Source organism: Diabrotica virgifera, chromosome 3 (assembly GCF_917563875.1).
Source record: "Diabrotica virgifera virgifera chromosome 3, PGI_DIABVI_V3a".
Lineage (NCBI taxonomy): Eukaryota > Metazoa > Arthropoda > Insecta > Coleoptera > Chrysomelidae > Diabrotica > Diabrotica virgifera.
The window spans coordinates 36588104-36600936 of NC_065445.1; the positions used below are offsets into that span (position 1 = coordinate 36588104).

A 12833-nucleotide genomic window follows, 5' to 3' on the forward strand; every position below is an offset into this window, starting at 1 on the left:
TGTATTTTTTTGTTCTTCTTAATGGCGGTACAGGCTCGTTTTTTTAATATTGTATTTAATTACAAAGTAATTTCCACATATTAATATATTTTTAAAATTGGGGTCTGTACCGCCATTCTTTATTATATTACGAATACGTGTGCCAAATATCTCGAAAAAATATTCAAAATTACAGCCGCAATCTTGGAACGCGTTTTGGCTACCTGTTGATCGCTACTGTATCACCTTAAGAATGATAGGCGAAGCTACTAAACAAAGAAACAACGAAAAAAGGAGCAATAAGACATCTGAACAACATATTATAGGATAGAAATATAACGTGTGATCCAAAATTATTGTCACCATAGGTGGCTCTGAACCGCAGAGATGTCTGACAGTGCATGTCTATTCTTAATTCAGATATACTTTCCAGTTTACGTCAACTTTGCAGTGTACGTCAACTTAACAAGAAAAGTTAGGTTATTTAGAGATGTTGGTGGTGGACATATACAGCATCGTGTTTGATTTTATTTATTATTGTTACCTATAATTTTGCTAATTCTTTTTATTTTTGATTAAAGTTCTGTGTTAAAGGTTTTGACTGATTTTTTATGTTTTATAATTTTAATCAAAATTAATTGATAAACCAATGATATAAATTCAGATTAAAACAAGGCATACGTAATTTTTTGCACGGCTAGCTTTGAATATTTGACTTTTGATTTAATGACTATTTTTATGAAATGTAAAAAAATATACTTACATAAATAAAATATTTTTTATGTACAAAGTATGTGTTTCGTAAAGTTCGTCTAAATTCGTAACACTTGTCAAGTTCTTTTCAAAAATAGCAAAGTTAGATTGCAATACTTCACCGACGACGTAATTCTGCAAAGTTTGTACAAATTGCGTCATTATGTGGCGGCACTGGTGCAATTTTCTATATTGTGGTGAAGCCATAAGGTAAATTTCCTTCTGGCCTGTTTCCCTGGCAAGAACTTTTAATTCCTGGAAGGCATTTTACATAATTATAAAAATTAATAAAATTTCATAACATTTAAATTTATCAGTAGCTGTTTAATACTTACCAAAAATATTTTCTTTAGAACCCATGAGACTCTATTTAATTTCATTAAAAATTTGAAGACTTCGTCATATTTTGCTATTGTATCCGTTGGTAGCAAAATATTTAACGGCCAATTGATCTGGAGAAAAAAAAATACAGAAAAAATTTGATTACTCTGAATTTCTGCAGAAATATGTTTAATTATATGTTTCCTAACTACAGATTAAACTACATAACTAACTAGAAGAATCCGAATGACTTGGGCAGCAGTAGGCAGACTCAGTGATGTGTTGAAAAACAAAAATATACCAATAAACCTAAAGAAAAGAGTATTCAATAGTTGTATTCTACCAGTTATGACCTATGGAATGGAGACGATGACACTTACAGAGGTAGCCAATAGATTGAGAAGGATTATTTTCAGACCCTACTTGGAACACAAGTAGACATGGAAGATGAAATGGGTATGAACTACGTAGAAGAGAATGAAGTAGATAATGGAGTAGAAGCTCCAACTATAGAGGAAGTTCTTGAAGCTATTAAGGCCCAGAAAAACAATAAAGCTCCGGGAGTTGACGAAACACCAGCAGAACAGTATAAGGTAGGTGGCGACCACCTAGCAAGTCACATCCACGCGCTCTTCAAAGACATATGGCAAGAAGAGAAAATACCCGACGACTGGAAGAAAAGTATAGTATGCCCGATATATAAAAGAGGAGACTAACTCCAGTGCAAAAACTACCGTGGAATCTCTCTACTATGTACAACATATTATAAAGTCCTCACGTATATTATAAACCAGCGGCTACAACCACTAGCAGAAAATATTATTGGAGAGTATCAGACGGGCTTCCGACGGGGAAGATCGACACTGGATCAAATATTTACAGTCAATCAGATCTGGAGCAAATCATGGGAACACGATATTGATGTTCACAACGTGTTTGTAGACTTCAAACAGGCATACGACTCAGTCAAAAGGAACAAACTATGCTATATATTGGCTGAATTGGCAATACCGCACAAGCTAAGAAGACTCATTAAAGCCACAATGGATGAAACTCAAGCATGTGTACGAATAAAAAACCAACGGACAGACTTTTTCAAAATTTCCCAGGGACTAAAGCAGGGAGATGGGCTGGCCCCAACATTGTTTCACCTGGCACTGGAGTATGCGGTTAGGCAAATGCAAACTGGCCGAACGGTCCAACTGGCCGCTTATGCCGAACATCAACAGGAGCACAGGAAACATACGCAGAGTTAAAAACACAAACAAAAATGCTAGGTCTGGAAATTAACACAGAAAAAACAAAAATAATGACTCAGACGAGAAGAAATATAGTCCCACAAAACATTATACATGAAGATGACATTGAAACGGTTGGAAAGTTTACATACCTGGGAGTAGAAATATATGCCGACGGATCAAAAGATGGAGAAATACGGAAAAGAATAACGCAGGCAAACAGAGCTTATTTTGCCCTCTCCCATATATTTCGGTCTAAAAGTGTCCACCGAAATACAAAGATGAGAACCTATAAAACTTTAATTCGACTAATAACATGCTATGGCAGTGAAGCCTGGGTCCTAAAGAAACATCCGAAAACAAACTCGACACATTCGAAAGGAAAATACTGAGGAGAATACTAGGACCTGTGAGGGAAAATGGAATCTTCAGAAGTCGATACAACAACGAACTTTATCAACTTTATAAGGAAGCATCCTTGTCAGACTTCATTAGAATACAAAGATTGCAATGAACCGGACATGTGATAAGAATGGGAGAGGATAGGCTACCAAAAAAAACTGAAAGCTAGAATGCAGGGAAAGAGACCGGTTGGAAAGCCAAGAAAGCGACGCACAAGCCCTTTTAGGAGTCCGTGTATGGAGAAGAGCAGCCACAGAGAAGCAAGGGTGGAGGCAAAAAATAAAGGAGGCCAAGGCTCAATTTGGGCTGTAGTATCGTAGAAGAAAAAGAAGAATAGATTGATAACGACACAGAGGGCGATCGAACTAGCTATGTTAGGAATATCCCTAAGGAAACATATACCTACGAAATGAGGACGTGCGAAGCAGGGCGAAGATAGAAGATGTAATTGGAAGAATTGCGCAAATGAAATGGAACTGGGTAGGACACGTGACACGACAAAAAATCGAAAGGTGGACGAGAAACATTGTACATTGGAGATCACGCGAGTACAGTATTAGTAGAGGAAGACCGCAAAAGCGATGGCTAGACGACATCAAAGCAAAAATGGGGAGAAACTGGCACCAAATAGCACAAAACAGAGAAAAATGGAGAAATCATGGGGAGGCCTTTGTCCAGGTGTGGATGCAAACAGGCTGAAGAAGAAGAACTACAGATTAAAGAAAGAGTACCCCCCCCGTTTAAAATACGCACAATGCCCTCACTCCCAGAATTCAATGTTTTTAATTTTTTTACGTTCTATGTGGTTAAAAATAAGACTCAGCGCAATTTCCTTCTAATGTCTTCACTCCTCTTTCGATCTCTCTCAGCGTATTTCCTGTAATTCTTCTCAGTACTCTCATCTCTGCCGTTTCCAGTAGTCTTTGTGTTGTGGCTGTGCCGGGTCTTGTTTCTGATGTATATGTAATTACTGGTCTTACACTGGCTTTATAAATTATTGACTTCATTTCAGTGTTAGTATGTCGGTTGCGATATTTACTGTTATTAAGGCATCCTGCCAGTCTATTTACTTTTTGTGTTTGATCCCTCACTTCTTTGTTGGAAGTATTGTCCAGGTCTCCATAGCTGGACAGTGTAATTCCAAGGTAATTTATTTCCATTACTTGTTCAATACTGATGTCACCAATTTCTATTTTGCATCTGACTGGTTATTTGCTGATTATTTTTGTTTAATTTTATGAGATGAGATTGTCATATTAAATTGTTTTGCTCTTATGTTAAATCTGTGGTGTATCTTCGAAGACTATCTGCATCTTTGGTATCAATATTGTGTCGTCTGCGTCACAGAGTATTTTTACTTCTTTGTTTTCTATTCTGCATGCGCTTCCTTTGTTAACACTTTTGATGATTTGATCCACGATTAAATTGAAGAGCAATGAGTCCTCTTGTCTTATTCCACTGCCTATGTCTATAGATTCTGTAGGTTGTCCACCTATTCTGACTTCAATTTTGTTTGGTAAATGTTTTCAATAGTTTGTACGCTATTTAGGGGAACTTATCTATTATACAGAAGATGGATTACATCTTTCAAATGCTTTCTTAAAGGAAATCAGGCACAGAAATGCGGAACTATTATACTAAATAGTAATTATTACTAAAACAGACAAACAACTAACCTTATACGTCAAAGAAAGACAATCCAGAACATCAGGATTGCCCAGATCGAAACACTTCGGTAAACTGTTAATCTTAAACGAAATATTGGTGGCTAGTCTTTGGTTTTTATTGGACATATCAAGAGCTCCGAAAATTAATTCCTGCAGCGTTCGGCAGTTTATGAGCTGAGCAGGAGAATCCGCTTCATACAGTTTTTTGAATAAATTATCGGTTATATTTCTTCCAAACTCGCCGTCTTGAAGAAAAAAGTAGTCTCTTAGACTCGATATATGTTTTAAATATTCGAGATCTTCGATGAAGTACCTAAAAATATGAAATTGAAGTTATAACGTATATTCTGAAGCTATTTTCTTGTGGCATTTTTGTAATTAACTATTTTTAATGGGAAATAAGCCACAATTTTACTAAAAAAATGATTTTAAAATATTTTTTTTAGTAAAATTGTGGCTTATTTCCCATTAAAAATAGTTAATTATAATGTATAATAAAAATAAATAATAGTCTAAGATCCAACTTCAGAATCACTACGTTCATTAGATAACTAAAATCACACGTAGATGCATGTTTTTTTATATCAAATTAAAGTTAATGTTTCTTAATAAAATGATATAAAAAGAGTGTTAGCGCGCAACGCCACTGGTTTGACAGTTGACAATGTTTGATGACGAATGGGAGTTGTTGGAGAGTCATCTTGTCAAACCAGTGGCGTTGCGCGCTATCTTTCTTTCACTTTATCTCTGAAAGCTCACGTTTTAAAAAACCTCGTATTAAAAAATATCTTTAATATATTAAACATATTATAGAGAACATAAATGACGACACTAAAAAGAAAAAAAGAATGGTATAGTTATATACGCAGAATGGGGGAAGGAAGACTGGTAAAGATAGCACTAGACAGATCACCAAACGGCCGAAGCAGTATAGGAAGGTCAAGGAAGAGATGGAGTGACAACCTGGATATCTGATGAGGCGGCATCCAAGATGGAACAGGCGCGAGCCTATTAAGGAAGCAGGAAGAAGAACATAATATTAACGCAGTGATTCTGCAGTGGGATCTCATACTAAGTATTATGTTTATATGGGATTGAGCCACAATTATCGGTGAAAAAAATTATATTTTTTATTATTTTATAATTTTATATTTTATTTATATTTATAATGTTTGGCGTTTGGACTTCTCAGGAAATCGTTTTCAAAAAAGATTGTTTTAAAAAACTCTGGGAAGATGTATAATCTAGTTTGTTGGACATATTTGGCCTGGAAAATGGACATATTTGGCCTAGATCTTATAGGCCAAAGCATGTGTGTGGTTAAAAATATTTGGAAGGTGATGTTATTACCTTAGGGATATTAAATTCTGACTGTTTTGGTTTGTTATTGTGTGTTATTTTTTTGTGTAATCCCTGTCGTATGTAGATGTGATTGTGTAACTTAAGTTTTTTAAAAGATTTGTGTTTGTGTATTGTATGTTGCATATGTATTGTGTATGAGATTGTAGATGACTTGTTCGTCGACTTCGTTTACTCCGCGATTGTTGGTAAATTCTTGTTGTTTACTTCTTTTAGTATTGACAACCAAAGCTTGGTACAGTCGGAAAAATGAAAGAATACCCATGAACGAACATATAAAACACGCTGTATTTTCCTGTCACCGTGTCACAAAGAAAATTGTCCAGTGCAAGTACATGTAACAATAATTATTACATGTACTTGCGCTGGCAAATTTTTAGTGTGACACGGTGACAGGAAAATACAGCGTGTTTTATATGTTCGTTCATGGGCATTCTTTCATTTTTCCTACTGTACATTCTGCTGATAAATTTTCTACACTTTTTATTCGTGAACTCTTTCAGGGACGACGCGACGGTACAAAAAATGCACTACAAAAAAATTCACTGAAATGGGCAGTGGTACATAAACTTAGGTGCATAGAAATCGGTCCACTTAAAAATTTGGTCATTTTCGATGTCTCATATTTGTTGTTAAACCTGTTGGCCGATTTAAGTGATTTTTTGAACATGTTATAGCGTGAGTCTTTAGCAATACCACTGTAATAATATTGTTACTAAACAGGTAAATTTTCATTGTATACCGGGCGTACAAATCAAACTGTGTTTTTTTCTTAAAGTTCGCACCACCCTGTGGAATATTCTAGCATTTATAAAATACTGAAACTAGAACCCAACTATAGCCTCAGGTTTTCTTAACATTTTGTTTTTTGAATCATTCGTTTATGTTGGATAATAAAAAAGTTAGGTACTTTAACAACTAGACATGTTCTTCATCAATACACGGTGTTTCTAAATAAGTGCGACAAACTTTAAGGGACTATTTCACTCATCTTAAAATTTTCACATAATCTGACCGATCACAAACCAAAGACAGCTTGTGTTATCGCGAAAACACCAACTGTCTTTCAATTCTGATTGGTCTATCAGCTTCGTGTTTTCAACGACGTAACCATGGATACCGATCACAAAGCAAAGTTTGACGTTTGCCAAAAAAATTATTGTAGCTGTATACGTCAAAATGAGTCGTTTCGGTGGTACTTCAAACGAAGTTATAAACCAAAACATTGAAGAAAATATACCGAGTAACACAAGAAAATCTAAATCTTATATATGGAGACAATTTATGATGTTCTGTGTGGATCGCAACTACAAATTAGATGCAGAAAATAGCAACGAAAGACTAGCATTCATTCTAAAAGACTGGGCCTTCAACTATTTATTGTTATAGGTAAAAAATAATTATAACAAATTATTTATAGTTATAATAAATATTTCATGATTATGACTAATTGTGAATTATTCAAAAAATGGGTAGATTTAGGTTACCTAGATCAAATGTATTATTATTAAATTCCTTCCTCTCATTCTACTGAATTTTTGACCTATCACTTTGTTCGTGAAATAGTCTAATAAAATACCACTCGTGATTTAATTTATCTTATAAGTCTGTCTTTTATTTCTAAACTCAACTGAGTTGCTTAAAGAAAACACCACTCGTCCTACGGACTCGTGGTGTTTTCAAGCAACTCAGTTTCGTTTAGAAGTAAATCGACAGACTTATCGCGAAAATTGAATCACTAGTGGTATTACTATTGATAATTCTGCATGAAAAAATAATGACAGTTGGCTTTATAAACGTATGTCCGCAAATGTTTCGTTTCCGAGATACGGGATGTTGAATTGTTTCTTATAAACTGACGATTTATTTTATTGCTTTAAAACCGGTTGAGATATGCCAAAGAAATTTGGTGGGTTTTAAGTCGTAGTTATTGCGCATTTTCTGACATACAATTAAGAATTTAATATTCACCATTAGCGCGCGTACGTGTAATACGACCGATCATATTACCCGTATGCACGCTAATGGTGAATATAAAATTCTTAATTTTATGTCAAAAAATCCGCGATAACTAGCTCTTAAAACCTACCAAATTTCATTTGCATATCTCAACTGGTTTTAAAGCAATAAATAAATCGTCAGTTTGTAAGAAAAAATTCAACATCCCGTATCTCGGAAACGAAACATTTGCGGACATACGTTTATAAAGCCAACTATCATTTTTTCACGCAGAATTACCCCTTAAAGGTTGTCGCACTTATTTAAAAACACCCTGTATTGATGAAGAACATGTCTAGTTGTTAAAGTACCTAACTTTTTTATTATCTAACATAAAAGAATAATTCAAAAAACATAATGTTAAGAAAACCTGTGGCTATAGTTGGGTTTTAGTTTCAGTATTTTATAAATGCTAGAATATTCCACAGGGTGGTGCGAACTTTAAGAAAAAAACACAGTTTGATTTGTACACCCGGTATACAATGAAAATTTACCTGTTTAGTAACAATATTATTACAGTGGTATAGGGCTTTTCATTCACAGTCATTTGTTTCGAGCTTCTGTCATATGTCGTATAATCCGTGTATATTAATATTATACACAGATATACAACATGACAGAAGCTCGAAACAAATGACAATCGATGAAAAGCCCTATTGCTAAAGAATCAGGTTATAACATGTTAAAAAAATCACTTAAATCGGCCAACAGGTTTAGGAAATATTAGACATCAAAAATGGCCAAATTTTTAAGTGGGCCGATTTCTATGCACGTAAGTTTATTTCGTACCGCGTTTACATTGATTTTCTCTAATCCGTCCAAATAAGGTAAAAATTGATGCAGCATTTCTGCCCCTGAAAGAGTTAAGTAGGACGAGAGCTGCTTCTTTAACTTTTCTATTTTTCATACAGAAGTAAAAACTTCGTTTGTACAATGGTATAAAAAGTTTATTGAAAAACTATTAAATAGTCATCCAAAAGGATTCGCAAAACGTTTTCGATCTAGATCAGATCATTTTCAGTGCGTTCTGCTTAGTAGATGGAACTAGCAACCTTATAATTTTCCCATTGATTTTGTTTTTCTATTTTTCATCGCTGTTTCTTTTGCTATTGTTGGTAACTTCTTGTTGTTGACTTCTGTTAGTATTGGCAACCAAAGCCTGGTACATTCTGCTGATGAATTTGCTATACATATTTCTTCGTTAAGTAGCATGAAAGCTGCTTATTTGACTTTTCTCTTTTTCCTGCCTGTTTCTTTCATGATTATTGATGCATCTTTCCATTATACTCTGTGCTCTTTCTATGCATTTTTGCCTATCTGGAATTTCTCGAAGTCGCTATTCTCGATGTAAGTTTCATGCTCATTTACCCTGACACTTAGTGTTCTTGCAGTTTCTCCCACGTACAAATTGTTGCATTTATAGGGTATTTTATAGATGCAGTTTTTTGATCTTTCTTGTATGTCGTTTGGTTTGATTTTGGACAGGATAGATCTCATAGTGTTGGTTATTTTGCTTGTTGTTGTACGTATTTCCTATTCTTTTCAATTTTTCTGATAAGTTCTGTACATAATAATATGGTATTGTTGTATTCTTGGAGTCTCTGCTTGTGAGTGTCTTTAGAATGTTTGTGGTGTTTTGTTTTTTTTTTCATATGATTGAAGAAAAGAAACAACCAACTGTATATATGACAACATCAGGCCAGAAGTATAGAACCTAACAAATATTGAGTATAAAAGTAAATACCAATATTTAAGTATCGGTTTCTCATATTGCAGTTAAATTTTACAAGCTCAAAAACGGAAGAACTAATATTAAAAATATTTCTTACCTTAGCAATTCATCATTGATTAATTTCGTTTGAGTTACCAGAGGTATTTGAACGCTTTCGTGTAAAAACAACTTTAAAGAGTTTGTGAACACTCCTGCTGTTTGTTTCCTACTAACTCTTTTTGAAAACACATTCTTCTGTAGACCAGTATCACTTCTATTGAGGTAAATCGGCACGACGGGTTTTTCTTTGTCACCTTTTTGAGAAAAGTTAAAGTCTTTGTCAAACTGTCTAACTTCCGCCGTGTTGGGATGGCTATCCGTAAGAAGAGTATCACAACTTAAAAATGCTGTAGTACTTGGTGTCACTAGAGGACTATGGATTAAATCACTCATTGGAGTCGAATCTACAGACATTGGAATTTGCCGGTCTGATTCATATTTGCCTACTTTGGGGACGGCCTGAAAATATAGTTTGTTTTTTCGAAATTCCATATAAAAATAAAATAAAATTTGTTGTATAGGCAGAATTAATAACATCTAGCAGCAGAATCATTTGCAATTTGTTCTGATAGTAAAAGTGATTATGAAAATAAAAAATATCCACCAAGTCAGTAGTAATTATATTTTGACCAATATAATTATTATTAAACTTCATGAACTACAAACAAAAAAAATCAATGTATCATTAGTTTGGATCAAAGGACATTGTGGAATAAAAGATAATGAAGAAGTGGACGAAGACGCTAAGAAAGGAAGTAGAACAGGAGATTAAGTTATAAGTGTCCCCACAGTGAAATTGCCTGCCACGTAAAACCCATAATACTAGCAGAATAGAGAAAAATGTATAGTAACAGTCCAAAAGGAAAATTTTATAAAAACATAGTTACCAAGCCTCCTGGCCAGTCTTGGTTCTCAAGACTGTCGGGAAGCAAGCGGTTTTTCTCTGTTTTGTGCAGGTTAAGGTTCAACCATGTTTTAACTCCCCAGTACAAATATAAAATAAAATTGGGTGATTCTCCTAATTGTTCATGCGGAGAAGGAGGTACAGCGGAGCACATGATCTTAGGCTGTTCTAAAATAATAAACGAGGTTAAAGTATTAAATGAAGAAATGGCCAAAATACCCAAAATCACCAGACCATATAACCTAACTCAACTATTAAGAGCAGAAGATTAAAATATTTATCAAATTTTGTACAAACATTTTATGTATTAGATTAAGTTTATAACCTATGTTTTTTTTCCTTCGTGTTACGCCCTATGTCTATCCGAGGTCCACCTGTCCCGTCTAAATGCTCTGATCGACCCCTGAGCGTCAAATTGTGTCCTAGTCTAATATCCCAATTTATATTGAAAAAAAAGACAATGAAAAAAAAAATAAAAAAAATAATAAAAAAAAGAATGTGTGTGTACTTTGTACGCACGTAAGAAGTTATACTTCTATTATATAATTTCAAAGAAGTAAATATACTTAACAGGTCATTTGTATTTTATTTAAATATTAAACTAACTTTCTTATCTACCACTTTCAAAAATTTTTTATTAAAACAACCAAAAATTAAAAAAATATATGAATCGTCCAGGATTGGAACCGGGGACCTTCCGATCTCTGATCCAACGCTCTACCAACTAGGCTACCGAGCCTCTTGTAAGTGACACTTAAGTTTCGGATATAATTACACAACACGGTGACAAATAGATCGAGTAGAAAATGTTATACCTACATATTTTATTATCTTACTACAGAGGAAAACAAATCCATAGACACAAAAATTATAGTAAATAATACATTTACTAAAAACACTAATATATTCTTTTAATGACTTATTTGCGCTGACACAGTTACATACATACCTATCTTGAAAGATTAGCAACACATACTGTCTGTGTGCGCATGCGCTCAGTATTATGAAATTTTACTCTCAATCGCGCCTAAAGAAGTATAATTTCAAAAATAAATAATTAAATAAAAAAAAATCCAAATAGAAATAAAAATCGTTGAAAAATTAGATATAATCAACTATTTATAATGGGAAATAAGCCACAATTTTACTAAAAAAAGATTTTATTAACGTTTCGAAGCCCAAATCGGGTTTCGTTGTCAAAATACAAAATACTACTAAAATAAACAAAAATGTTGTTGCTAAATAAAAAAATTCTTCTAATAATTTATTTAATCTGACTCATTTATATTGGCAATTATATAAATGAGTCAGAATAAATAAATTAGAAGAATTTTTTTATTTAGCAACAACATTTTTGTTTATTTTAGTAGTATTTTGTATTTTGACAACGAAACCCGATTTGGGCTTCGAAACGTTAATAAAATCTTTTTTTGGTAAAATTGTGGCTTATTTCCCATTATAAATAGTTGATTATAAAAATGCCCCAAGGAAATAGCTTCAGAACAAATTAGATATATGTATATAAAACAGTTCTTTGTAAAATTGGAGCAGGATTGTGATTAGATAACTACCTAAAGAAACGAGTAGAAAGCAGAAAGCACTCCTTTAGAGCTTCCGCATAAATAATACACAATAATTCCAAAAGGGTAAGATGGCGAATGGACATTGACTCCGAAGCCAATAATGCTCAAACACACACATAATAACATCTAACTAAAAAAAGAGATTAATAGAAAATATTTGTGGGTCTTGGCCTGCTTAAAATATGTTCTTCCATTCTGCCCTGTCGGATACTTTCCTCCGCCACTCCCTGATGTTCATGGTTTTAAGATCTCCCTCTACGTCGTCTATCCATCTTTTACGTGCCCTTCCTCTTGTTCTATTTCCTTGAGACTTCTATCTCTGGATTATTTTTACAGCTCGGTTATCTGGCATTCTTTATAAGTGGCCAAGCAAATTTAGTCTTTGTGACTTTATAAATCTAACAAACACAACAACAACCACCGTCAAATTACATACTAACAGTAATCGCATAAAAATAGAACGGCGGGTTAGACAAGGAGACCCAATAACACCTAAACTTTTTAATACGGTCTAAGAACATACTTTCAAGAGTTTGGATTGAATGATAAAGGGAATAAAAATAGATGGAGAATACCTAAACAACTTACGTTTCGCCGATGATATAGTCATAGTAGCTGAGGATCTAGGTATGGCAAGAAAGATGGTACAGGAACTCGTTTTGGCTGCAGAAAATGTAGGTTTAAATATAAACATCTCGAAAACAAAAATGATGACAAATTTGGTACCCAACCAGAACATCAGTATTGGTGGGAAAGAAATAGAACTCCTAGATAGATATAAATACCTGGGACATGAAATTACGATTGGCAGGGATAACCAGACTCATGAACTGAAGAGAAGAATCGGCCTTGGATGGG

The 12833-nt window shown here is 34.0% G+C and overlaps 1 protein-coding gene across 1 annotated transcript in view; it reads right to left on the bottom strand.

Annotated features, from left to right (window-relative positions):
- Positions 1 to 12833, bottom strand: part of LOC114338394 (gamma-tubulin complex component 6) — a 46184-nt gene that overhangs the window by 3798 nt on the left and 29553 nt on the right. The window contains exons 11-14 of the mRNA XM_028288985.2: positions 9547 to 9947; positions 4370 to 4673; positions 1068 to 1184; positions 743 to 987 (exon numbers count right to left, since the gene is read on the bottom strand). Of these exons, the coding sequence (XP_028144786.2) occupies positions 743 to 987; positions 1068 to 1184; positions 4370 to 4673; positions 9547 to 9947 (1067 nt within the window). The remainder of the gene's footprint in view (positions 1 to 742; positions 988 to 1067; positions 1185 to 4369; positions 4674 to 9546; positions 9948 to 12833) is intronic.